The sequence below is a fragment of the Trachymyrmex cornetzi genome, unplaced genomic scaffold (genome assembly GCF_001594075.2).
Source record: "Trachymyrmex cornetzi isolate Tcor2-1 unplaced genomic scaffold, Tcor1.1 scaffold99, whole genome shotgun sequence".
NCBI lineage: Eukaryota > Metazoa > Arthropoda > Insecta > Hymenoptera > Formicidae > Trachymyrmex > Trachymyrmex cornetzi.
Window position 1 is genome coordinate 4,035,142 of NW_017300343.1, and position 27,851 is coordinate 4,062,992.

General features: G+C 34.0%; 2 protein-coding genes across 8 annotated transcripts; one reads left to right on the top strand and one right to left on the bottom strand.

The window, feature by feature from the left end:
• Positions 1–59: 59 nt before the first annotated feature.
• Dysb (dystrobrevin binding protein dysbindin) lies at positions 60–21,843 on the bottom strand. 4 transcript variants are annotated; one of them, XM_018521682.1, is made up of 6 exons: positions 21,680–21,843; positions 2,274–2,394; positions 1,765–2,054; positions 1,518–1,673; positions 1,299–1,439; positions 60–446 (listed from the first exon to the last, which is right to left on the bottom strand). In XM_018521682.1, exons 2-6 carry the CDS (start codon positions 2,327–2,329, stop codon positions 358–360), a joined length of 732 nt encoding a protein of 243 aa, XP_018377184.1. In that variant the 5' UTR covers positions 2,330–2,394; positions 21,680–21,843; the 3' UTR covers positions 60–357. The 4 variants fall into 4 exon arrangements, with proteins under 4 accessions (XP_018377184.1, XP_018377183.1, XP_018377182.1 ...); XM_018521681.1 differs by lacking the exon at positions 21,680–21,843 and adding an exon at positions 2,783–2,905; XM_018521680.1 differs by lacking the exon at positions 21,680–21,843 and adding an exon at positions 2,778–2,905.
• Positions 19,183–27,804, top strand: LOC108770211 (uncharacterized). Of its 4 annotated transcripts, none has more exons than XM_018521678.1 (10): positions 19,183–19,750; positions 19,994–20,060; positions 22,722–23,176; positions 23,255–23,538; positions 24,127–25,335; positions 25,398–25,687; positions 26,578–26,667; positions 26,785–26,989; positions 27,100–27,201; positions 27,293–27,804. In XM_018521678.1, the coding sequence occupies exons 1-10, from the start codon at positions 19,733–19,735 to the stop codon at positions 27,630–27,632; spliced, it is 3,060 nt and encodes a 1,019-aa protein (XP_018377180.1). In that variant the 5' UTR covers positions 19,183–19,732; the 3' UTR covers positions 27,633–27,804. The 4 variants fall into 4 exon arrangements, with proteins under 4 accessions (XP_018377180.1, XP_018377179.1, XP_018377177.1 ...); XM_018521677.1 differs by having other exon boundaries at positions 24,127–25,000; positions 25,073–25,335; positions 26,578–26,989; XM_018521675.1 differs by having other exon boundaries at positions 26,578–26,989.
• The last annotated feature ends 47 nt before the right edge of the window (positions 27,805–27,851 follow it).

The following is a 27,851-nucleotide window of genomic DNA, read 5'->3' on the forward strand; positions in this document are numbered from 1 at the left end:
CTTACATCTATTTACATATGAAAGAATTGTTGCGGGATAAAATTTGAATTCCCTTCAATTCAAATAGTAAATAATACATAATACAATTCACAAAATATACTTGCATTTGCGGACCCTACAAAATTTCGTGAAATTTAAAAGTCAGTTTAGGCATCTGGAAAATTGGAAGCATTCATATGAGAAACTTTTCACTAATTTTTTACACTGTTTATATTAAAAAGTTTAAATTGTCTGAGTCACAGCCCTAATATCTAAATATAAGAAATGCAGTTAAAAATCATTCTTTGTCGCATATGCTATATGCTGTATCTTCAAATAAAAAAGTTTAGCAGCAACACTTATCTGAATCCTCTACTTCTAATTCTCTAAAAACTCATCAAATATCTTTGAATCAATGTCTAATACTATCTCGTCCAAGGATGGGCCTTTCGCGGAGACTGGTAACTCTAAATTTGAAACAGATAAATTAGTCATGTATGTATGGTGATAATTGAGGAGTTGCTGAAACGGAAATGTTATCTTGTAATGAATGAGCAAAATAAAATCAATTCAAGATTATTATAGGAGAAATCTATTATTTTTATTGATATAATGTAAACGAAAAATATATTTTTTTAATTTATGATAATAAAATTATGATAAGCACAAATGAATTTGGCTTAGTATATTTTTGAAATGTAAATTTGAATATTGTGAATATTATACACTGAATATTGTACGCATATTATGCCAGTTGATACAAATTCTCATATTCTTGTCAGATATGCCATAGTAATTGGAAAGTTGCGAAGAACTATTATTTTGTAAAGAATGTACTATGCTGAAAAAATGTGACTATCATATCTAAACAAGAAAGGAGGATGCCCACGGTATAGTAAGGTTTCTGCCTTAGAGATAAAACCTCTGAAACCCTTCCCTATAGATTCACTTAGAGTATAATGAAATCTATCGCTCAATACCAAGTTCTTTTTTATCGGCAGAGAAAGTTGATTCTCAAAAAAATCATGTTTTGAAGTTTTACCGAAGTGACAACGCGGAGAACAGATAAAATTTATCAAAAAGGAACCACCGGCCCTCCCGGGCAGAAACCTCCCTATACCGTGGGCATTCTCTTTTGCACCAACTGACAAAATATATCCATGCAGTATCCATAGTGTATAATTATTCGTAATTTACAGATTTACATTTACATATTCTCGCTTAGATATTTTTACGAACTACTGTTAATTTTATTTTTATGCTCACATACATTTTCTTTTCCTTTTCTTTATGAAAATACATAAAAGTAAAAGACATACTTGGTATGGATCCAGTTGTTTTGTATTCCTCAAGGTCCTCTTTAAAAGCTTCCTCAAAAGTCTCTCGTCGTTCCTTCAATTTTTTTTGCTGATTTAATTCATGCTGTGAAAGTCTCTCTGTGTGCTCGTTAGCTAATTTTGCTAAAAAAAATTAATTTGAAATAAATCATGAAAAAATGTTGATTGAACAATATGCACTTTTTCATCGCACGCACTTACTTTTGAAATTATTTAATTCTATCAATTTCTTCTCTTTGTACAAAGCCAATTGGAACCTGTGATCTAACTGTCTACTTTGTAAATCTAACATTTCGTTTAAGTCTTCCAATCGATACAAAGCTCCTTCAACTTCTTCGAACATTTCTTGTAAGTTTCCTTAAAGATATGATAAATAATAATTTTAGAAAGATTAGGTTTTCATTCGAGTTTTAATTTATCATGTTTTGTCTCTGAAGAGAAAAACTACCTATTTGATCCATCAGGTCTTGAATCGCATTATTAATCTTTGGAATGTAAGCTAAGGTATTGTTTAAGCATGTAACATTATTCCACTCGTGTTGAAGTTTATCATAAATAGAGGATATCAGCGCATCTGCTTCCTGAGCCTTTCCCGCGTTTTCCTCAGCGAGCTCATGAAGCTCGTTCCATTGCAGTTGAAAATGATGCAAAACATCTGCTCCAGCATCATAATTTACATTCCTTACATTGGCTGACTTTTTGCTCTTTGGATGCTCGGGAGTTGACAATCCACGTATACTAAAATCACAATTATGATATTCTAGTGCTGTAAAAATCGCTACTCTGTGTTGCTACATTATCTTTTGTAGCTTATTTTTATCACAAGTACATGATCTTTATCAAGTAAGATACATGATTTATGAACGGTTATCATCAATTCTATCATTATACGTTAGTGTTATCCATATCATCTATACACAATACGATAAGAGGCAGTAAATATAAAAAATATTTTACCTAGCAGATATACCTTCTTGCACTGTTTGAAACTTGCTACGTAGTGACCCAAACATATTTTACTGACTTGATGGTAAACATTCGCTGTCGATGAATCTCTGACTCTTTTAGATCCGGCTATCTATAATAGATAACAGAACACTTTTGATTTTCGTACATAAATATTATATTGGATGAATTTTTTTATATCGAATTCAAGAAATTTTCATTTCTATACAAAGGCTTCCTTTATGCGACAAGTTGTAATTTTATAAAAATTATAATTTTCTATATACTGTATATGATTATTTATCTACAAATCACACACGCATTCAACAAATCGTAGTGATTCATATTAATTATATTATAATCAAATAGATCAACTAAACTCGTTTGACGACGTAAATACGCCATTATCGTCAATAAAAAAATCTGTTACTTGATACACGTATTATTACACATTTTGTAATTATAATATCACAATTGTTACCCAAAAATAAAAGACAATAGAAAAGTTTTGTTTACTCAACGTGAAAAGATACACGTGCTTAAAACTTCGGCTTGTCAATCGTTATTAATTGACAATCGACGTATGTTGGCTGAACTCTGTCATTGTTTACAAAACAATGCACTCGGATACATTCAGCGCAAGCGTTAACCAATAAGCACTGAGTACCTTCTACGTATTGAACGGTGGAATAGAAAAACGACACATTTAAAATTTAATTAACGGAAAAAAGTGTCTCTTACTCTCTTTGATGGAGTAAAATTACATCGAAATCCGAAAACGACATGCGAGAACTTTGTCGATTTGACCCGTCAGATTGTCGCGGACATGATGATAGGTTTGTTTCTCTCATCTGCACTCCCAGATGCTTTACACGCTCGGAAACGAGATCTAAACATATATCCAGGTGTTGGAAAGAGGAGGAGCGAATAATTCGAGTGCAGTAAGCGCAAAACAAATGGACTGTTGTCGAATGGATATGTCGTGTTGAGTAGCACGGACAGTTGATCATGAAGCTCCGAAAGGAAACTGCTGGATTCAACAAATTTTTTTTAATACCTGTGAGCTCCGACATATTCGCAGTTGTTGGAAATTTTGAAAATCTGCGATCCGGAATATTAGCCCGATATTAATTTTTCGTTAGGCAAATCCTGACCCAGTAAGCAATCTGACCATAGTCATGTACATGGATAGCAATTTTGATCAGAAATTGCTAGCAAATCCTGTGGAACAGAAACTAACAGTAATATTAATATTACAATCATCCACTCAGCAATATAATAATGTGATATAATATGTTGTAATTGCATTGCTGAGTAAGAAATTGCAACATTAGTGTGATGTTAGTGTATGTTCTGCGAAATTGGTTCATCAATTACTGTTTAAGCTTGTGTTTCGCAAAATGGTAATATATAACTTGATATCAGATTGGCAGCAGAAACCAAATAGTATCTGTCAAACGCGATTCTGCTCTATTTGTGTCAAATTGTATGATAAATATATCATAATTTACTTAATTTTTGCAATCAATCTATCATCATATTTTGTTAGTAAAACAAATTTTTCTACATTCCTGCCAATGTTTTACCATTGTATATGCTAGATATCGTATATCAATCAATAGTTTGTTGTCGACAAAATTTATAGCAGGCACTTTACAAAATCTGTCTTGACAGATTTAAAGCTGAAGAATTTATTATGTGTATCTTCTCGTATAATGGGAGATTGCTAAGTGCAGAACTACTAGGTTTAATTTCTGTATCTTCCCAATTTTCATTCCAAATTTCTATGCCAGTATCCGAAAAGAGATTGAAATAAATTGAAAATTTTTAATCTATTTTAATTCATTTGAATCAAAATTCTTGATTCATGCATATGGATAGAAAGGAATTGAATCATTTTATATTCATGTGTAGGATCCTATTTGAATAGGTCGTGATTTTCATGGATTCGGATGAATTCAAATATCTTTGTGTCAATTTCTATGATTATCCCAGTAAATTAAGATGGATTGAAAAGAATCCATTTTTTAATTAATTTAATTCATTTATAGAATTTGCATGAAGATCGTTTTCTATGCCTTTCAATCCAAAAATAACTCCAATTTTTAATACTGTTTAGTTCTAAATTCTAGAATAGAAAATATAGTTTTCAATCCAGTAGAAAATGTAGTTTTTCCGTTAAACTTTTTTTTGATTGAAAGGAATACAAATTCTGTAGATTCAGTCCCATGTCATGGATTAAAATGAATTGCATGGCTTATTTTTTCGCAAAACTTTTTCGATTAAAAGGAATACAAATTCTGTAGATTCAATCCCACGTCATGGATTAAAATAAATTGCATGGCTTATTTTTTCTGTAAAACTTTTTTGATTGAAAGGAATACAAATTCTGTAGATTCAATCCCACGTCATGGATTAAAACGAATTGTGTGGCTTATTTTTTCCGTAAAACTTTTTTTATTGAAAGGAATAGGAATCCCGTAGTTTCAATTCCAAGTCATGTATTAAAATAGATTCAAACATTGAATGGATTAAAATGGATTTAAAAAATCAAGAATTTGGATTCAGTAATGACCGAATGAATCTATTTCAATCTTTTTCCGGATACTGGGTGATTTGATGAGATTATCAAAGATAAATAAAAATGTTACAAGTCTGGAAGATATATTAATAACATCACAACGCTATGTTAAACGTGATACAATGCGTAGCAAAATAGTATCTCTCTCTTCAGAAGACAACATCTCAAAATCAACTTTAAAGATAACTGCTTATTTGAAATTAAAAATTCTAATGAATATCTTTTTCTAACTTTGAGATTACTTCATATTGATCCAGCAGAATGAATGAACGAATTTCAAATATTACAACAATCATGAAACATATAAGGATATAACAGTTAATGCAGTTCAGTGCATAAGAAACAGAATTATTCAAATCTGTTCTAGCATATTATTTTCATAAACTCTTGGAAAATATTCATAAAACAAATAAAAATATAAATAATTATTTCTCATCCGTACTGTCTGTTTGAATTAAATAGGATTTTCAATTCATTATTGATAAGAGATGTAAAAAAAGGAGATAAAGACTGTAAATATTTATTGATAAATGGATGCAACATATAATAACAACAATTATCCAGCTTCGTATTGTTCAAAAAGAAAGAGAATTATTTTATTTGTGTCATCTATGCACAAAAATTAAATTCAGCCAGTAACAAACTAAAAACGACACATTTTAGAATTTTACAAAAGCATTTAATCAATTGTTACAAGTACATGACAGTTCATAAGCTATTGTTCATAAGTTATTTTTTATCATATTATATCAATTTACAATTAACAGCTTTATTTTATATTATTTTAATATAAAGAAAATCTAAAATTTAATAAAAATAGAGAAATTTTCTGTTATTGAAAATAAGCTCGGAAATTTAAAATCTCTTTAAATGTACATCTCGCATTTTCCCACGATTTCGTTTTTAAGGAAGCAATCTATTATTTTTTGTTTTAATTTTCTTTAGAATACTTACAAATTGAACCTAAAATAAACCATTAGAAAAATGTTATGACAAGATGGTAACAACATAAATACAAAATTTGAATGTTTGCTTAAAAATCGGATTTGTTTACAATAATTTATAACAATAGATAATTTTTTGTAAAATCCATTGTAGATTATCGAGTCAATAAAAATATGTATGATAAATAACTTCTATAAATCTCGAATCAATATTTATCTTGTTTTATGTAATCCTAGCAAAACTTTTGATAAATATTTTTGAGAAAACGTGTTTAAAGTCTAAACGTTATGTTTTTTGTTTTAATTAAACTGTATATCTCTCTTTTAAAAACTGCCAGCACTGTAGTATGATGTCTGTTCATAGTCCAATTTAACATTCAAGATCGTATAATCTCAAGATGCGCTCTACAGTCATTTTATTAATTGGATGGAATTTTATGACTGCTTATGATCACATTTAAAATGATCTTGAATTATGTATAAAATCGGATTATGAATACCAATCTAAATCTATCTCAGTCTGTGTTTCTTCCAACAATTATTTTTTACCTATTCCTTGTCGCTACAATGAAATGTACTAAAATTTTCGTTCTCGCTTTCGCCAAATTCAACTTCAAATATATAGTTACTTCTTTTTAAGTATAGGAAATGTATACTAGTTTAGACAAAAAACTAATAAGCTTTATAACATACTGGAGCGCACCATCGAGGAGTAGGAGTGTACTAATTTCTAGACATTCTGATTCAATGATTAAATTTTTTCTTTGTACGTTTTTTGTCAGGGACTCACTGATTGGCTAACCCTGTTTGCAAGAGAGAGTCAAAAAGACAAGTATTCGTCTTCATTTTTTCTGTTGCGCACCGGACCGCAGTTTTTTATTAGGTGTTAAACTTAATTCCCGCCGTTTTTCGTCTCCAAAATTGATTTGTTTCGAAAGGAAATACCTTAATCAAAGTATTATTAATAAAGTATTATTAATTAGTAATAAAGTAGAAAATGGAGGAAATTACTTTGATTAAGGTATTCATTCATCTTCCCTTCGAAACAAATCAATTTTGGAGACGAAAAACGGCAGAAATTAAGTTTAACACCTAATATAATATAAAGAAAACACGTTATGCTATGGGTCTATAATAATAGAGCTTAAAGGACGGATTTCTTATTTCGATATAAGTATTTCTAAAGAAAGGTTTCCCACCGTAACAATAGCTGTCCCCAATCCAACCGACAGGGAGCCTGCCGCTCCCTGTCGGTTTTTTGCGTTACTTCAGATTTTCAGTTCTAATTTCGTCACGTTTGTGAATTTTTTTAGTAACAAAATCAATAGCATTATATTCTTAAACAGTTATACATACTACAATAATCAGCAAAAATTAAAAAATCAATTTTTTTATCCCTACAAACTCTTTGTTTTCTCTTAACAACATATGTTGCAGTTTCTATTTTGTAAATAAAAAAAAACCGTAAAATACAATTTTTATGCCTTGGGTATAAAAATTTAAGACACAAATTAGTGAATAATAAATTATATAGTTTGTCTTTCTTTTTATATAATCATAAAATTTTAGTATCTATTTTTTTGTTTAAAAATCAATAAAAGGCTATTTGACGTTATGAAGTTGATATACAATTTACATGTATATTACTAACGAACATTTTATAAACCATGTATATACGTGAAATTTACTGTGAAGAATAGCTCAGCTGAATATCAATAGTAAGATGAATAGGCTAGAGAAATTTTATACATGAAGCTTATTATTAGAAGTCTCGGCAATCAGCTGACGCCCTTTCTGGAAAATAGGGAGAAAATAGAAGAAATAGAGAGGAGATTCGACACCTAAGGTAATAATTTTCGTAATAAATATCTCGTGTAGCAAAATAAGATTAATAAGATGCTCATTCATGATATACTATTAATAATATATTGTACATTAATTTAATAACGAAATGAAATTTCTACCTTTGACATAAGGCTACGTTTTAAGACCAAATAATAATCAGCGTAGTTCGAAATATGAGGGTACGTCGAATTCCCGCTACAAATGCTTCGAATCGTCTTTTTATTGGTCAATTAATAAAATTCTTTCTTTTGATTGATCAATCAAATGCTTCGAAGCATTCGTAGCGGCAACTCGACCGCACCCTTAGACAAATGTGAATAACTCACTAATTAATATTAGACATAAGGAGTCGCCCAATCATTGAAAATGTCAAATTGGTTTATTCTTACACGTGCCATATGTTGTATGTATATAATGGTATACATATTTTCTCATCTTATTCTATTTATTTCAAGAAATGTTTAAAAAATCTAAACAAAAATGAATGTTATTATAAACATGCAATTGCAAAAACTCTTGATGTTGGAAAATTAAGTAAATATGTAGATTTATGATTGACGTTGAATTTAATGCAGACAAAACTTTTCCTCATCCTTATTATTTGCATCATCAAAAGAGATTATACCTAATTACGAAATGCTAGGAGGATAATCATCCTACGGAATTTCCGGTACACGGACCCTCAATAATTTTTTGATTCTTTAGGTATACTATTGATCGATGTGGTGTATATGTATAAAAAGATATAAAATAGATAAGGGACACATCTTTCAATTTAATATCCCCTTTAAATACTTCAAGTATTTTAAATAAGTTATTATTCTTTTTAAATTTTTAATTAGCTAATTCTCTTACGGCTACGAAAAATGTATACAGCAACCCAAAAATCATATATTATTTTAAAGTAATATTTTAAATAAGTTATTTTGAATTGGAGTATTATTAATTGGAGTTAGTAATATTTGGCTAATTGGATTGATTTATATCTTTTTGACTAATTAATTTTTTATTTACATTAAACAATTTTTGTTAATAATGAGGTACTATTATTTTTATGTACTGATGTATACTTCTTTTTAAAAGATTTTTTTTAAGGTCTCTAATGTATTGTGAATTTAAAAAGAATATCTTAAATATTTCAACAAAGAATATACATATATATCGTATATCATATTATTTGAAACATCTAAAATCTTTGACATTCATCGGCTTTCTCTATCATATTTATGTTCTCATTTACACGATTTTGTAATTTTAAAAAGAATATATAAATGACAATACATTTAAGGTTTCCACGGGTATTCAGAAATGCCAAAGGGTTTACGGGTTATCGCCGTGTTGTGATCGCTAATACCAACGTTTCGTAAACCTTATCGTTCACTTCATCAAAGCGAGGAACGCACTGATAATATATAAATAACTTTCTTTAACTTAAATTTGGATAAGTTATGAAATAATTCAAAAAACAAAATTATATATACTTTTTATAACCTTAAAAAGTGGAAAAACTTTCAAAGTTAGTTTTTTAATCTAAGGTAATCAGACTCTATTTAGCGTACCTAAGCTTTATTTTTTGCTTAGTCCAAAATTAAAAACTGATTGGTAAATGTTTAGTAGCGAATTAAAATTCATTGTAAATAACAAAACTACCAAAAAAAAAAACAATCGATGTGTGTACATTCACATTAGTATGCCTAGGTTGGCCGTATCGGTTCTACTTTACAAAGAGTTTTTTCTCTTTGGTTCTAAACAAACGTGACGAAAATATAAACTAAATGCCTATGAATATTAAATATTACATCACGACCACGGTCTACATTTTGCTTTAATAACAATAACACAATGAATAAATTGAGCAATAAATTGATACAATCGAATCAGACGGACAGCCTGCATGATTTACTAATGCTCTGTTAAATTCATAGTGCCATGCAGTCACAAATAACGAGTAGAGGATATATTGGATTCTATTCTATATAGAGTCCAGTTAACTTAATTTTATTTTTACTCTGATGCAAGCAGTTTGAAACGACTCATTTTAAAATACTACTAAGTCATTACGTTTTACCATATATGGCTCTGCAATTTTTCTATTTAAACAGCAGAACGAAAAAAATTGAAAATAAATGTTGCAATATAAAATAATTGGATAAACAACATAGCTTTTACGTAACGTAATAACTGTATATAATTTAAGAACTTGAATTATAATGTGTGTTCTTTAGTTTCTAAAGATCCATGATTACTAATTATTAATTTCATTATCTCCGTATAATCTCGTATGTCATATTTGCTGCCCGTATATTACAAATGTAAAACAACGAATCCTCAAACGTCGTTAGGTATATGTATAAAAATCGACTGACAGTAAGATTATATCTTACAGTATACTGCAAGGCTGTACTGATAATGAGTAGCTTACCTGGAATTCCTCTGTTAAACATTTTAATTAAAATGTCTCAAACACTGAAGTAAATAAAAAAATATAATGATAATTGTTTTGTATAATATCAATACAAGTTTTCGATGACAATTCAAATAAAATTTTTTACTCTCGTGTAAAAGTTTTTGTTTGTCAAAGTTAATCTAACACTCATATATAGTGCATATTAGAATAATGTGAGTAAGAATACGCCAGCATGCAAACTGCAAATCATTTTATCAATTGTATAAAATTACGGATGTCCCCTTTATTGCTTCATAAATCATCAAAATCTATTCGATATAAAATGTAAAATAAAATGACTAACAGTTTATTAAAGATACATAATTTGAATTGAAAATACAACATTTCGTTGTATTTTAGTTGTAGTTTAGTTTCAAGCCATCTTCAACAATTTTAAAATATATTAAACAACAATCTTCGTCCTTTTTATGTTATTAACAGTGTACTTGTGCGTTTTAAATTTCCGACTTCTTGACATTTAAATATTTTAATTGCTGACTGTCTATTGATTTATTAATTATACCTCTTTTTACACTTATTACATTTATTTTTATACCATTTGTGTATTATCTACGATATATCGTTCACTGTTATTCATTCGCGCTGTTGATCGTTTGTTTTCTGCTTCACCTGTTATAATAGTCCATAATTCACCAGACTTATCAACCGGCTGTGATTGACACTTATTAAACTTACAGCTCCAGAGTCGTTCTTATATCACGTGCAGTTAAGAATGTGAGACTATTGTTTCATATATTTTAAGACTGCTGAATGATTCAAAATTGAACTGAAACATTCAAACTGTGTTAATCGTTTTATACACACTGAGAATCGCATTTGATTGTTCATCACCAGTTCTTCTTTCTAATTATTGCTTAATAATTAAGATAAAATATAAATTAGTGACAAAAAATTAATTCGTACAAGAAATGAAGATATTAAATAAAGAATAATTATATTTTAGGAATAAACCAATTAAGTTGATAGCAAAATTTAAATACGAATGGAATTCAGTATCGATCGACATATTTAACACGCCCATTTTTCAAATAATGCAATTTATATAAATAATTAAGCAATATACTTTATATTAATAATTAATGAATAAATAATTAGTTAAAAGTCATTATTTAATAATTAATATTTAATTAAATTTAATAATTATTAATTATTAATTATAATGAATTGTTAATAATAAATAATATAATTAATTACAATTATTGTGAATAATAAATAATAATTATTAATAATTATTAACTTTTATCGATCATTAAGTATTAATGTTTTATTGTAATATTCTTCGTTGATTAAAATAAAGCTTTACCAAACATCTCTAAGCTTGAATTTCGAACTAGACCTAAGAAGCTGTTTAACTTTATTTTTTCCAGACGTTCGTAATCTAAAAATATACGGCCTCAGCATTTGTATCTTCATGCATTGGATAGGAATATAATATAATATGCATACTATCTTCTTTTTTTCACCCCACGTATAGACAGCATTTTTTATCGCATTCGTTCATTTAAATTGCGAAATATTACCTGAGAGAAAAATTGACGCGTTTTTTTTATATACATCTTTTAAATATATTTTTGGAACAAATATATATGGGATAACGCGTGGTTGATTATGAATGAAAACAACTGACTCATAATCGATGATTCCGTTATTTATGTTTCCGTACTATAAGATTTATTAATTTATACTGAATAGAATCGAACCGTTTATATTTTTAATTTTGAATAAATTGTATATACTAATATACAATAAATTGTTACACACTAATAACCCGTGTCGGCTCTAAAAGGCTTAATTTAATTTATTGATTTATTTATTAGAGCCTATTCGAATTATTTATCATAATCAATGAGTTTCGGATTCGATTCCACATATATTTCGATTTTATTGTTGAAAGTTTACCAGAAAAAAGAAACGGGAAATTACTCTGGTTGTTATTTCCTAAATGTCGCTATAGAAAAAAATCTAAAAGATCAAAATGCTTCTGTACTCTAATTCTGTAATTCTGTCTTTTAACGACAGTTTGATATCATCATATTGTCGTTGCGCAGTTTTTTTTGCCATGTATAACATTCTACAACAAGCCATCATTTAAACTTAAATCTTAAGTCGTAAGAAATTGACTAGTTATAATCGAGTAAGAAAATTGAACTATAATTGGTCAATTTCTTACGACTTACTTAAAGCTTAAGTAGGTAATGGCTTATTGTAGAAAGCCCCTAATGTACCTACGCAACGATGCCGACATTGTCGTTAAAAATTACAAAATCAGGGTACTGATTCCAGGTCAGCCTCTCAGGGGGCAAGTCACATAGCCACAAAACAGCTCTCTCTAAAGACATTGTGACCTAATATGCCACACTGAAGAAAAAAAAAACAGAAACATTATGAAACATAAGTTGTGAAAGTGATCCAAGCACATAAAGTTTTTATACTTCACTGTATTTTCTTCATTTTATACGATATAAAATTTATGTGACATAAAATATTTTATTTTAAATTATATATCAATTGATATATAATTTAAAATAAAATATTTTGTCAAATAAGTTTTATATCGTATAAAATGAAGAAAATAAAACTTAACTTACTTAAGTAAGTTTTACGAAGCTTTAAATTACTTGATTATAACTGATAATACATAAATATTAACATTGTACAACACTAATCAAATTTGTATGTGGCTTATAATATACATATAACAATTATAATCACGTATTTAAATTATAATACTTGATTGTAATGTAAATACAGTTATACAGTTACATTTGCAATAATCTTGTATCTGCTTTTAACTAATATATTTTAAAAGTGTTTTGTTAACAATTCATTTTTAGACTTATATATGTTGCATATAAATGTTATTAGTACTTTTTAATGCGATATATGTTCTTTATGACACACACACATATATATTTTTTTAGAAAACTATACATAATATTTTATAATTATTTTTTAATCTATTATTGCCAATGGAAAAATAAAATATATTTTATGAGTTCATTATTGTAATGTCGAAAAAGAGAAACATAAAGTACTTCATTTATACGTTTAACGAGATTAACAAGAATTGGATCATGACTTTCTATACTTCACGCAGGCTAAAAATAATTCGCAGCTTTGAATAGTAAATTGCTCGAAGTTGGTCGCCAATTATATAATCATGCTTAACGTCACCGAATGTAGCAAGTCAACATCATCACGCAAGTTATTAGATACTGTTGTATACTTTTTCTTGATTACACAATCGATATTTTAACTTCACCTGTGAGCTTAATTTGAACAGAAAAACAGCTCCAAACTTGTTGCAAGACGATAAGATTATTTTCAAATAAATTAAAAATAATAATTATTCTTTTTATTATTATTAAGCAAAATCAATATATGTATATCAATATATTTTCTTTTCTTTACTTTGCAGCCGTGCTGCTGTATTGTAATGTACGTTTTTATTGTGGACACTACCTGTGTATTTCACAAATTATATTTAAAGTTTTCTAATATAATTATTATTATATTACTACTTTCAATTCGTACATGGATCTGTACAATTTACAAACAGAAAAAGAAACAGGAAAATGTTATCATAAAAGGAAACGGTTGTCAATTGGGCGATTAATCTCGCTGGTTCTGCACATAATTGCCCAACTGTTCCGTTCATGATACCAGAAATTTTCAATGCATCGAACGGTCGGTTGGCCTGCTGATTGGTTGGTTGCATCGTGTTGGTGGTTAGATCACATATACATTCGTGAGCAATTTGGCAACGTCGCTAAAGCTTCAGCCCTCTCCCCCCTTCCCACACTCCGCCATGCCAGGCCGGTAATGCCGGTACGACTGTGGTGCTTAGCAACCAGTGAGGTCAACAAACGAGGTCATGTTATATATATTAACCTCGCCACGAGAAAATATTACCGTACTGTTGATAAACTATTACCACGCTCGCTTAGCATGTTATAATTACCTTTCAAGTAATTATAATATCTGATGTCCATGCAGGAAAAAACTAAAATATCAAAGAGAATTATTCATCATATGACTTGAGGAAGGAGTAATATTTCTCTCAATATTACTTTTGCGTCGCAAAAAATTACGTATGATATATATCGAGCTTACAAAGTAAAAAGAAAACAGAAAAAAGAAAATATAATTATAACGAAATGTTAAATCTTTTTATAATTTTAATATTCAACGTATTCAAGAAATACACACACACACACACACACACACAAATTTTTTCAGTCTTTTCTGTTCCTGCAAAATGGCTGTCGTCAACAATTTTTATGCAATGTAATTCAAAAATTTTTTAGCTTTTTTTTAAAGAAATGTTTGTAAAATTCGAAAAAACGTAAAATCCAAAGTCACAAATAGTTTCTGCGGTAATGGACGTTAATAATACCTGCATAGCAGTAAAGCAAAGTACATATAAAAGAAAAATAAGATAATATCATCCTATACAAAGAAAAAGGAATTTATGAGTTTGCATTATAACGATCCACAAGTTTATTGGTGGCAGTAAATGGGTAGAAGGTTCTAGGATAGAGATGGATCTCTGGGGTAGATGCCTGGAGGGGGGGATGAGAGGAAGAACCCGGGAGCGAAGAAATGGAAGCGAGGAGATGAAGGTACTCGAGGCGGTGGGGTAGATCTCTCCCACCTCCCCACTACGTTCCCAGGCATTCGCTCTCTGTTGAATCGGTCGTTTCTGCTGTTCCATCACGTAGGATGAGGACAAGCAAGCGTACCAGCAACAGCAGCGACCGATTGACCAGCAACAGCGACACAGGCGCAGTACGACCGTGGAAAATTCCACTATTTCTCTCCTCTGCCCTTCGCAGCAGGAGTGGCGGAATGGAAGAGGAGAAGAGCTATTATTTTTATTGCGCGCTCTACGGGCGCATTAACCTACGTTGCAGTTGAGTAATGTTAGCTTGTACTCGGTTATTGCCGTTGGCTGTACAAGCCAACGTGCACCTACATACTGTCAGACTATATATTTCGTTATTATACCGTATACAGCGTGATTATTCAGAAACTGGAATACAATATACGTATTATATCGCATATTTAAATATATTGAATGCAAATGTTTGATATAATTTATACGACTAAGTTGTAATGGTCATATTATTCTGCTTTTGCAGCAGGCTATTAAATATTCATTGAATATTTTTATATTACATTCTTTTATATAAAGCAGACATTATAGAGTTTGTAACAGCTGTGTATGTGTGAAATGAAAAAATTTTTTTTATTTCACTACATTCATTTTATTCATATTTTCTTCTATAATAACACAAAAGTTTAATTTATTTTTAACAAGTTTGTCCAGATTCAGATAATCGAGTTTTAAAATATTATGCATAATTTATGTTTAAATTTGCACATTAATATTGATAATGAATATTACAACCTCTATATTACACACGGTATTATGATAAGCTCGAACAAATTGTGAGATACAGTAATCACAGAGATCTCGTAATTACGAATAACGAAACGTCGAGAATTCACATTCTGTCCCCCTTTCTCTTTAATCGAGGAACGTAACTTGAACAAAACTCATCAAGAAGAAATCGAGCTTAAAATATTGTGCGCAACTGTGGTAAAATCGGTTTGAGGGGAAGTAACAGAGGGAAATGGTGGGTCAATGTACGTTGTACGAAGCGTCTTCCATCTCTTTTTCCTTCATCCTTTCCCTCCCTCTCACCCCTCTCCCCCAGTCGCAATCGCCTCTTCCACCTCTCTCGTTCTCCTCCCACTTCTCGTGCCAAAGTTACGCCGCTACTATATCGTGATAATCTTGCCTGCTCCATAAAGGGGATTACCTTCTCTGCGCCAAACTAACGCAGTCATTGCTCATAGTATGGAGTTTCTACTAGCGGTAGAACGGAAGTGGCGGAGAGTGGGGGATGGGAGGGATCGATAATCAAGTATTTCTCGGAATGTAAATACTAGTGGCAACCGGGTGCATATTTGACCGCCCAATTGTATGCATACAGCTTTACAGCGCAGAATCGCAGCAACGTCTGACTGGTTGATTACACCGCTTTAATTGACTTTTAAATATTTATTATTGCATTAACAGATAAAAAGCATCAGACTATGAGTTTTCATGTTGCCGTAATGTAAAACGAATGAGCGAATAAGTAATATGACTAATGACTTTTTTGTATGCAATTAAGTGCAATTATAGACGACGAGCGAAGCGTTGCATCTAGAGGCGTCCTCTCCTTGACAATTTCTATTAACTGTAAGTGATGACGTCAACGAGTTGATTAGCTACAAAGCGCGCACAAAATATTTAATTGAAGACTATTCTTAAGCTGTATAATTCTAAAAATATATACTTTGAACAGTTTACACGCAAACGCGTTGTCTTTCTTTTCTTCTGTTTCAGAGACGTCGCATACAAATGAGGATCTCAATTATTCTACTCGTTCCCGAAGTTTTTGTTTCTAAAGTCTGCCGAGTTAAAAAGAGCCAATCCCCGAAAAAAGTAACGTTCTAAAAATAGAATCCAGGTATTGTGCTGCACGAAGTCTGGGACCGAGGTTCGTTACGATCAATAGACGGCAGATTCGGCCGTTTTCGACAGGTTCCGTTAAGTTCCCCTACTATATTCGTCCTCATCGACCTCTAACCATTACCGGCCACGCCTTGCTCGCGTGAATTCCACAAGCTAAACTGGTTATTCAGGATGCAATTACACTATTTGTGCACTATAGATTTCCCTCTTCAAATTAACTTTTGGAAAAAAATATGGTTCGCTTATCTTTTCAGTTTGTATACAAGCTGATTCATTTTTAATAAGACATCAATTTTTCTCCCGAATAAAAGATTTTTTAAACAAATATTTCTAACGAAAATTTTAGAATTTTAAACGAGTAATGTAGTACATAATGCAATTTTTTAAATCATATTTTGTAAAATATCAATGTAATCGATATTTTATAAAATGGAAACGTTTAATTTTCCCGTGTAATACAATTTCTATCATTAAATTATTCTGCAAATAAAAATTTTAATATGAAGTTACAAAATTAATAGATTAGGGGATATTTTTTACATATTAAAATATGTTAGAATAAAATATGAAAAGTAAACTATTGATTTTTTAACAATTTTCATATTTTATTATGCACAAAATAACTAGGGAAATTAAATTGCATGAAAAAGTATATAACTTCATTTTTCTTTTATTTGAACGTATCTCACAAAAAACATTATAAAAAAATTGCATGCATATACCATCCTAAAATTATAAAATTTACATTTGATATTTCAGAATTTTATTTTTTCAGGAACATTTATTTCGAGAGAAAAATCGATATATTTAAAATGAATCAGCCTGTATATATGCACAAACATCAGATACATTCTGCGACTGCATTATAGATGCAATATTATGCAATTGATTATTCATATTATGCATATATGAACTTCTCAGACATCAAATACCACAATCAGTATCGTGAAGTAAAAAAATAAGGAAACTTGGCGAAGTTGTAAATTAATCATGCTACTCTTAAGATTAGCTTTGATAAGATTAAAAGTTTCACAAAAAGTAGAGTAGAGCAATTAACTTAAATTGGTTGTATTGAAAGAGAAATATATTTTATCGCGATAATAAATTATACTTTATATACAAGATGAAACCAACTGCGAGAAATTTAATTACAGCAAAGAGTAAAAGTACGACGCGTTCATCATGACGTTATGTTGCCAGCTTTGAGTCGCATAGGCTGGTTGGTATTTCCGACACGGACTGTATGGATCAATGTCACTACGACTACGTGATGCTACGTGGTAATATGTCATAACAAAAGAAAGACAGGTACAGTTTTAATTTCCACGGAACCAGAAGAACAATCGCGAAATTATGGATGTAAATCGTCAGCGGTGCTTTTAAGTACAATGGATGACAGACGGCAATTGGACAGTTGGCGTTGACGGTTTTGCTGGGGAATTGCATGGAATGAGGGATTCAGTTGAAAGCCACGGGCATTTGGTGGCACGAGTGCGAGAGAGAAGAGAGGAACGGGGGGGGGGGGGGGGGGGGAGGGATGGAAGAGGGTAGCGAAGACGGAGGGAGGGGAGAATGGTAGGAAAAGCGGGTACGCGCAGAAAGGGGACGACTGGCACAGAATAGTTTAACAGGTTGTGGTTACGAGCGTTCGCAGTCTCCCATTGGTTCCCCACCCTGTACTTGAGTACACGTTAGGTTAACTTAATTTTCATTCGTGCTCCCACCGCTACCGCTTTCTCCCTTTTCGCGTCGCCCTTCCTCTTTCTTAGTATCATCTCCTTCTATTTGTTATTATCCGTCCGTCCGTTTGCCTTGGACTGCCTCGCTGGCCGCCGTCACGTCGAAATAATACTTTTTTTTTATATTTGCTGGGTTCCTCGCGAAGGATCTGAACACTGATGCATCATACACGTGCGTAAGTATACATCACGCATATGTATAAGCATAACAAGAGTGAACCTCCCCCTCCCCCCCTCCCCTCCCCTCAAACCCGGCGGACAAGAGACGCGGCAAGAGCAGGTAGAAGGATGAGGGGGGAGGGAGTAGCAAGAGAACAAGAGAAAGAGAGAGGGGCGGGTGGGGGGAGGGGAGGGGGAGGAATATTGAATGGTGGGAGATAGAAGGAGGGGAGGGAGAGTAATAATCTCGCCGTCTGGAACGGCAAACGGCGCACGCTACCTTACGAGCGCGCGCGCGCGCGCGTCTTTACAAAACGACGTATCTGAAAAACTCTGAACTCGTCCTCAACAATTCATACAAGAGTTAATTATCCTGCCGCTCGTGCGCGATCGACGTCACCTACATCTTTTGCTACTACCCCCCATATCGGGTACCTCGGTACTAATAATAAACTTCAGACTGGACGCGGAACAGGGCGACGGATCATAGCCGTGGCTGCCGCCGGGGAATGCACATCACGTCACTGAATCCCGTTTGAACTGTTTGAAGCGAAAACGAGTGTAGTAGTGCCGTGTATGCACGGACCGACCACAGAAGTGATCATGTCATGATACCGTCGCGTCATGTCGTAATCATGTGTAAGAAAATTTACTCACGAGCAAAAGCGCGGGAGTAATCATATTCGCGTGACGGCATCTAAGCAAAGAAATCGACCACTTTTTTCTTTTTTTTTTTTTTCTTTATGTTGATCCGCAGCTGCGGCGCGACTGCGATTCGTGCGACGAAATAAGAAACCGATTCTCTCTCTTTCTGTCTCTCTCTCTCTCTCGGTTCTCTCACCCGCTGTCTCCCGCCAAATGCGCCAAGAAAGCGCGCGTAATTAATTGACTTTACCTACCGTTGAACATTGTTTGCGTTTACCGATTCGAAAGATTATTAAAGAAATGTCAAGTCGCCGGTGTCGCGTGTAGTTTATCTCAGTCTTCTTCTTGTGCTCCGATTTGTTATGAGTCCGACGCAGTCATTCGTACGGCTACCGAAAGACCGTCCACTTCTCAAATTGGGGACTCAATTAAGAATAATCACCGAATTTCGGGTGACAGCAATCGGTGATAGTGCACATGTATTAATATTGGCCAATAATCGCTGATAGTACGCGATGTTCGTGCCGATTATAGCGTCCGAGATTGTTCACCCAAGGATAAGCCGATGTTGACAACAATGTCTGTAAGTATAAAGCTTGCCGCAGTATACAAACGCGTTACTTGCGAGAAAACTAAATAGGAAAATTGCTATAAAGCGAGACTTTAACTACTTGCGTGCCTGTTTATATTTAATAAACTTGGCGCAGAGATTTGATGTAATCGGATGTTGTATAAAAATTTTCCGTCTGCTCGATAAAACTCCGAGTATTGCTTATTTATTCGCAGATTGCGAAAATGAATAATCCGATTGTATCACGATTTTCAGGAATTTAAATTTTCTGCAAAAAATAAGATGTATGAGGACGGCGCTGTGGAGCTGTTGCAAAATTTCGGTACGTGTTTTGTATAACAATAATCAGTTGTAACATAGACTAATACTAATTCTATAAAGTATAATTCTGTACAGACTGACATATAAATATGAGACACCATCTCCTTATGTCAAATTTTGAATAATTATAATATTTTTTGAAAGATTCAAGCTTTGAAAAATTTAAATATTACAAAAAATATATATATATTTACTATTATATACAAGTACATATCATATGATACTTTCTTTTTAATTTAAATCTTATAATTATTACTAGCTACTTAAATGAATTCATTACTGCTTAATTTAAATATAAAAAATTTCATATTTAACATATCAAAATTATCTGTAATAGTGAATTTTTTAATCATGTTATCAATATCACTTTTTCCTTTTGTAAAATTTATCTTCTCCATTGAAGTGAACTTAAGCTTTATGTATTATACATACACTTGCTGTTTTTAACTTTGCTTCTGCTTCTTATCTGGAGATGAATCTTCCTAATATTCATTCTACGTTTTTAATAATGAAAATCTGCAATGAGAAACAATTTATATCTATCTTATTTTATAGATGTGCTGATAAATGTGTATATGGATATTACAATTGTCTTGATATTTCTTTTTATTTTATGAAAAGAAAAAAAATTATTTTCCCTCAGTTTCTGATCAACATTCTCTTTTCATGATTTTTTGATGGTATTATACTTTATAATGTTCATGAGTATTACTCTATGTTACTCTGTGTTATTTTGCGAACTATTATAATTTTGTGATAAACTTTTATAACTGTCGGATTAGCAATGTATCCCCGTTTCTATTGTTTTGCACAAAGAAATTCTATGTATCTCCTATCATCATCTCGTGTAACATTACATGTATTTCCTTCTAAATGTTATAAAGTAGTATCATGAAAGACACGATCCAATAAATAATTATGAATTACAACTATCAACAGCTACAGCGTCTGATCTCGTTGTGCAAGTATTCAATCGCTTTTTCAGCAGCATTCTTTTTTTTTTCTTTCGCATTAATTATCTCTTATTTCTTTAAATCAAGATTAATATCTTAATATACATTTATGATGTATACATCTCTGACAAAACATTTCATAAATATTGTTATGTATGTGACTCGGCGCATTTATACATATTAACGAGCACCAGGGTCGTATTCGAACTTTTATAAACTTTCGTTCGACGAGAACGTGTGCGAAAGTTACTCGAGTAAAACGCCGGTCGTTTCGGCGTCGACCGTATAGGTTAGGAATTCGTAAACACGCGGCAAGAAGGCGCGCATAATCGTATCGCGCAATAAATTTCCACGACGAACACGTTCCATCGCGACTCCGCTTTTACTCCTCACCGACAGAGAATAGGTTCATCTCGCTCACCTCGCCGACGAAGACGACGTTGTCGAGCAACGAGACACTCGCCGCTCATCCGTCGCACTCTTTCGCGTTAACGGATTACCTAAGTGTGCGTCGTCTTATTTTCCGCTTCCCCAATTTCCTTAAAACGTTTCGAAGCAACGTAACGATCAGCGTTCCTCAGTTGTTTACTAGTATTTTCGTTCGCGTCCCAGTCTTGTTTTTTTTTTGTTTTCTTAGAATGAACACGCAAAACCCGTTCTTTTGTACCTCACGACGAACTTGAATCCTCCTTTATCTCCGTTCCTTTGTGTTTCCTCTCGAATCTTAGGATAAGCCGGGATGAGCGGATTTGACGATTCACAGTTGAAAGGTTGAAAACTCGGTCGTTCGCAGAGTTCGGTGAGTTCGATCGGCGAGGGAAATGGGAATTGGAGACATTGAAGGGTTCCGAGTGCTCCACGAGCACTTTTCCGGAGTGCTTTTGGAACTCGCCGCAGCTCGGCGTCGCCGCGTCGCCGGCCGGACCGACCAATCGGTGGCGGGAAATCGCGCGCCGATACGAAAGCGGCCAATGCGGCGCGCGCTTTAGCCGCGTATCGATTGGCGAGTCGTGTTTTCAATTCTCGGCCGAGAGTGGCAATTATTCTTCGGCGTCAGCCATTTTGCGCGAATAGTGGCGAGAGTGGCGAGTACCATACCGCCGACTCCTGCCGCGCGTGTAGATCGCGCGCGTCGATTTGTTTACGCGGCCTCTCCATGTAAATAAATATATATATACGTATGCAACCGGTATATATGTAATCTCTGCGTGAACGGCGTCTCCCCCACGTTCCGCGAAGGACGTGGTGTTAACTGCGTGAACGCGCGCTCGCGCATAACCGCGTCAAGTCGAGGCAGAACATCGCTGAACCTCGGCGGAGGAACGACTGGTTTTAGTTTAACGTTGATGAAGGAAAGCGCGGTAAATCACAAGTGGCTCACCGACGACGTTTTGTGGCCGAAGTGACCATTTAGGGGTAGACCTCTTTAGTGGCCTGCCACCTCGGGTACGTTTGTTACCTGAATCCACTCTTTCTCTCTCTCTCTCTCTCTCTCTCTCTAGCTCTGTTCTATTTCTTCCGTGCATCGTCTCTTTCTCTCCCTACCCCCCCCCCCAGCGCACCAACAAACTTTCCGACGTGTACGTGAGCGCGAATGATGTGTGTGCACGCGGTGTAATGAGATATACAGACACGAATACGACACGGGAAGATGTAACCTTCTCGTCAGGGAAGATATAGTGACCGGGACCCCATGCGTTCTGTTTCAGACGTTAGCGAGGGCACTCCCAACACGTCGGACGACAGCTTGAACGATCAGCACCTACTTCTGGATTGCGACATTTGCGGTGAGCGTTTCACCTCGAAGAAACCGCTACGTATCCACATCAACACTCATCTGAGGAAGCTCCGTATTGTCCTCAAGAGGGTAGCGAATCCGAAAGTAGTGAAGGTGAAAAAGGAAACGTACTGGCTGGACCCTGAGAAGACCGGCTTGTTAAAGTTGACCCTGAAGAAACAAAACGTAGCCGCCGAATCCTTGAAGCTTACCCTGAAGAAGTCCTCGGAGTCGGAAGATTTCACCGTAGTGAACAATAACTTCCCTGTTATTCAGTACTATCAACAGAGAGACGTGGCAGGTGCTAAGGAAAATGATCCACGAGGTGATAAGGCAGCGGAGAACTCGATCAACGAACCTTTCGAAAACGTGATGGTGGACCAACAAGTGAGTCTTCCTTTATAGACTGTCTGATGTTGAGTTTGAAGAATTTTTTTTCATTTTCCATTTGTGTTCTCTTTGTAGGATGATTATGACAATGTCAAGTTGGACACTGACCGTCAAAATCCTCTGGAAGACAATGAAAGACCGTCCACAGATATCAATGAGAGTGACTCTGATGTAGGGAGTGATATGGCAAATCCATCTGAGAAGGATGATCAAAATGTCGATGATACACCACATACCGATAACTGTGACAGTTCTGAAAAAAGGCTTTCAGAATCTGAAGATCATGAGGAAACAGACGCTTTGGAAGCGACATGTAGAGAAACTATTGAAAACTTGAAAAAACTCGGTGAACAATCAAGGTAAATACATGGATTATAATATTGGACATTAATAAATATTACATTATTGTTATTATCAGATTATCATTACGTTGCTCGTTTACTATAACATAACTAAGAAATTGTCATTTTAAAGTTGCTTACAAAAAGGAACAGAAACAAAAAGAAAATAAAAAAGAATATTTATTCCTCTGTTATCAGTTATTACATTAAAATAGTTTTAAAAATTATTAAACACTAAAATTATTAAATTATAAATTTCAAAATTTATGTACTGTATGACTGAATGATAAAAATGTTATAATATATATATGATTTAAGATGAAAATGTCAGGATAGAATCAAAGAGAAAGGGTGAAATTTACTTTGTTTAGATTGGTGTAAAGCTTTCTTAATAGTGTGTGTTGTGTGCGTGTGTGTAAATTTTCAACTCGTGCAAATATGTGATAGCCTTCACATTCACTTTGTTCATACTAATTTTTGTGCTGTAACTATCAGGTATTTTAGCCATAATATTTTTTTCATGTAATGAATAATAAAGACACAGAAAGAAACTTACAATGTGTGAATGTCCAAACCAAATGCAGTCTAAATTTAGTTTATTTATAGTTCCAGATCGGCTAGTCAACTAATTGACAATTCGTCAGTAGAAGAAGAAGACGACAGAAGTGGATCTAATATAATACATAACCTAGAACAGAATCCTTCCATCAGCATTAATCCAAAAGCTTTCACATTTTCTAATCATGCAACCGAACGCGCTCCGGTATGCAATAATGAAGATAAGAACAGAGAATCGACTGATGCATCGCAAACACAAAATTTTAACTGGAATCAACTATCTGATTTATCAAACAAGAGCAATGAAGACTTCAATAAGGAAGATAGTGAACAACAGGGGGATACTTGCAGCGATGCTAATATGGATAATGCTGGATCGATTTTGCAAAGCTTTCTCATTGAACATCAGAGGCGCAATCCAAATGAGGTGTTGTCAAACAATATGTCATCTAACGAAACGGCAGAGTACGTGCCCCTTGAGAAATTAGCGGAGACTGTCAACACATGTCGTGTTTGTAATGAAAAGTTCAAAGACATTACCCATCTAGATGAACACCGTAGTAAAGCCGGTCATTATCAATGTAATATACCAGAATGCACCAATCTCATCTTCCACTCTATGGTGGAGGTATCGATACATCGGGCACAGGTACATGGTACCCCACTCTCGCCGAACGTGAACCAACTGTCGCCTCATCATTTGTCGTCGAACACAAATACATCACACTTGGGCCAAGCCACACATTCGCCTCATGCCGTTTCTGCCCCGTCCATAGAGGTATCGTCAACGAATGGTTCGCATCCACTCAGTAGGACTTCGCCCTTAACGTCGCCACATCAGACGCATTCACCGACATTTAATGCGGCGGTGGCAGCAGCGGCAGCAGGCGGTGCTACTGGCCAACAAATGCAATTACCGCCGGTAAACTTTGAACAACTACCACCACCCGTACAACAATTGGCCCAGCAAGTGCAGCGTATGCCTCTTCCACAGACGCAAATGCCCCCTAGTCTTCCTCCAGGAGCCAACACAATGATACCTGCACCAAATTATTTTGTACAACCACCAGGACGACCACCATTGTATAGAGTACCTGGACCACAAGGAATACATTATCCACCCCATATGACGCATTTGTATCAATATCCTCCGGGTCCATATCCTCAAATACCTGCACCTCCTCCGCAAATGCATCCCCAAATACCCCAAGTTCCACGGGGACGGTATCCGTCAGCATCTGTTGTTCAAAACAGCAGGTAAGCGTAGATCTTGCATACAGACGCGAGCATTTTCATTAGATAGTACCTTTAACTTTCAGGTTACCGAGGTTACCACAAACCACCGGTCCAGTTCCTCGCCAGCGCATGAAAAGGCCCTTGCAACAACCTATAACGCAACAAAATAACGCTTCTGCAAAACAGAGGCGAATGGATGTTCTATTACCCGATAGAAATGAAGATGCAGACTGCCATGTCATAGCTCAACAGAAGAGAAATGACGGACTACCTGTTATTCAAAATGTTCAAGGAGCTACCACGCAACAAACTAATAGAAATGATTCTACGATACATCTCACAGATTCAATCACTTTAAGTGTTCGGCAACCTGGTAGGTTTATAACATGTCATAAGAATAAGAAATCAATTATTTCAAGTTTTCTTGCTGCTTACATTTTTTTCTGCGCCTGTGTAAAGTGCCTCTTCTATGAAATTTGGTTTCTATGATTTCGTATAATAATTTTTTCAGTTGCTTTTATGCAAACAAAATAAGTACAATTTATTTTTGCAATAATTGCGTTTAGTAGAAAAAACAGCATTGCAACTATTGTAAAATTCTTTAATATGATTGGTTCTTATCTTTAGTTCCTCACTGTATCTAAATATATAAAGTGTCGTCTACACACAATGAACAGTAGCAGTAGAGGCTGTAGACACGTTGGGAATAAGCTGGTTTTTCACCTTAGCCAGAAATGGTTGATCGATCAACATCAAATCGATGCTGACTCAACGTCGCTCGACGTTAATTCGATATTGATCGATCAATCATTTGTAGCTGGGGATGTAATAGGGCGTAGAGTAAGTCCGTAAGCGAAATAGATTTCAACTATTTCGCTTACGGATTTATTCTACGCCCCATTACATCCCCAGCTACAAGTGATTGCTCGATCAATATCGAATTAATGTCGAGCGACGTTGAATTAACATCGATTTGACGTCGAGCCTCTACTGCTACTATTCATTGTAGACGACGCATAAGCTACTCGATTGAAAATTCTTACAACAGTTGCTGTTATTTATGTTGAAGCTAATTTTGAAATTTTTATTTTAATGAGATAATGCTTTGTCTGCTATTTACTTTCTGTTTATTTTATTTTGTTACATATGTATGCTGTAATTGTATATATAAAAAATATGGATCTTTCAAAGAATCGTTATATTACTATATTCGCAGAAGGGGTGCATTACAGTAAAATAGCATTGTCTTTTACTAATCTGAAGGTTCCATCCCAGCTCAAGTCCAGAACACGTCGAACCCCGGAGGAAAGAAATCCGATGCCAAGGCGGTGGCGAATGTCCTCGCGGCTCGAGGTATAACCGTTACTCCAGCTGCAAATAAAAATAAGACAAGTGAACAAAACAAACAGCAAATACCTTCTCAGCAGCAGCAGAGGCCATCACCTTCACAGCAGCCTTTAAATGTTACAGCGCTCAATCTGAATTCTGCTATTTCTATCATACCAACTAGTTCACAAAGAAAGCAACAAGAAGGGCAGTTTGCTGTTCCACAAAACAAGCAAAACAAATCGCCAATCAATGACCAAGTCGAGCGACCTCCAAGACCACCAACAGTGGATCTAACGCAGGATACTCCACCGCAGATGCCAGTAGTTAGACGTGGTCGACCGCCGAGGTGAGAATTGTCTATATCATTGCTTGCATGTTATTTTTACACAATTGTGCCATTAGATTTACTAATCAACAATCGTAAAACGCAATAGACACAATATTTATCTTTTCTAGAGCATTATTAACGTGTCAGGTATGTGATAAGAATTTTCAAAATCAAGATATGTTGACGCAGCATATGGCAACTCATCGAACGACCAGTAAATTGCTTCACAGGTGAGTTATAATTACCTCGCTCGCGAGTTTTATTTTCCTTTAAATAGTAACACATATGAGAATAGAACTGATCGATCCCTTTCTTTTTAAGGTGTAACCTTTGTCCAGCTCAATATCCCACAGTTCAGGCGTTGACAACGCACAAACAGACTTACCACAAGGAAGTTGATACCGTGGCACAAAACGGAGGCACAGAATTGGCTTTGCCTGTCGTGGATTTAAAGTCGCCACATGTATTAAATCGTTTGGCGAACTTGGGCATTCAAAATTATATACCTTTGTCACAGTTAAGTGCTCAAACCGGTGGTTACTTCGGTTTACCGATAATTACAATAGACGGTGCGAGAAATACAAGCAGCTGCAATCTGGGTGCGCTTGGTGCTACCTCCATATTAAGTCTCGGTCCTCTTAAACATATATCGAATGGGTAACTGGACAAATTCGCATTCGGCCTATGTTACGTGTGCAATCACACTTCCCCTTGCTTACTATTCTACTAAAATTGTTTTACTTGTTGCTGTATTGTCAATGACCATGACACACGACATGTCTTGATTTCTGAGAGAGAACCGTGATATAGTTTAAGTAAAGTCGTCATATAATCACGACATTTTATATATAAAGAATATATTATTGTGAACACAATGTTC

What these genes read in the sequence shown, in the direction of transcription:
- Dysb (XM_018521682.1), bottom strand. Translation starts at nt 2,329, where the DNA reads ATGTTTGGGTCACTACGTAGCAAGTTTCAAACAGTGCAAGAAGGTATA. An exon ending in AGACCTGATGGATCAAATAG is followed by an intron (nt 1,674 to 1,764) that starts GTAGTTTTTCTC and finishes CATATCTTTAAG; the next exon opens with GAAACTTACAAGAAATGTTC. An exon ending in AACAACTGGATCCATACCAA is followed by an intron (nt 447 to 1,298) that starts GTATGTCTTTTA and finishes TTTCAAATTTAG; the next exon opens with AGTTACCAGTCTCCGCGAAA.
- LOC108770211 (XM_018521675.1), top strand. An exon ending in GGAGCTGTTGCAAAATTTCG is followed by an intron (nt 20,061 to 22,721) that starts GTACGTGTTTTG and finishes GTTCTGTTTCAG; the next exon opens with ACGTTAGCGAGGGCACTCCC. An exon ending in AGACGTGGTCGACCGCCGAG is followed by an intron (nt 26,990 to 27,099) that starts GTGAGAATTGTC and finishes TATCTTTTCTAG; the next exon opens with AGCATTATTAACGTGTCAGG.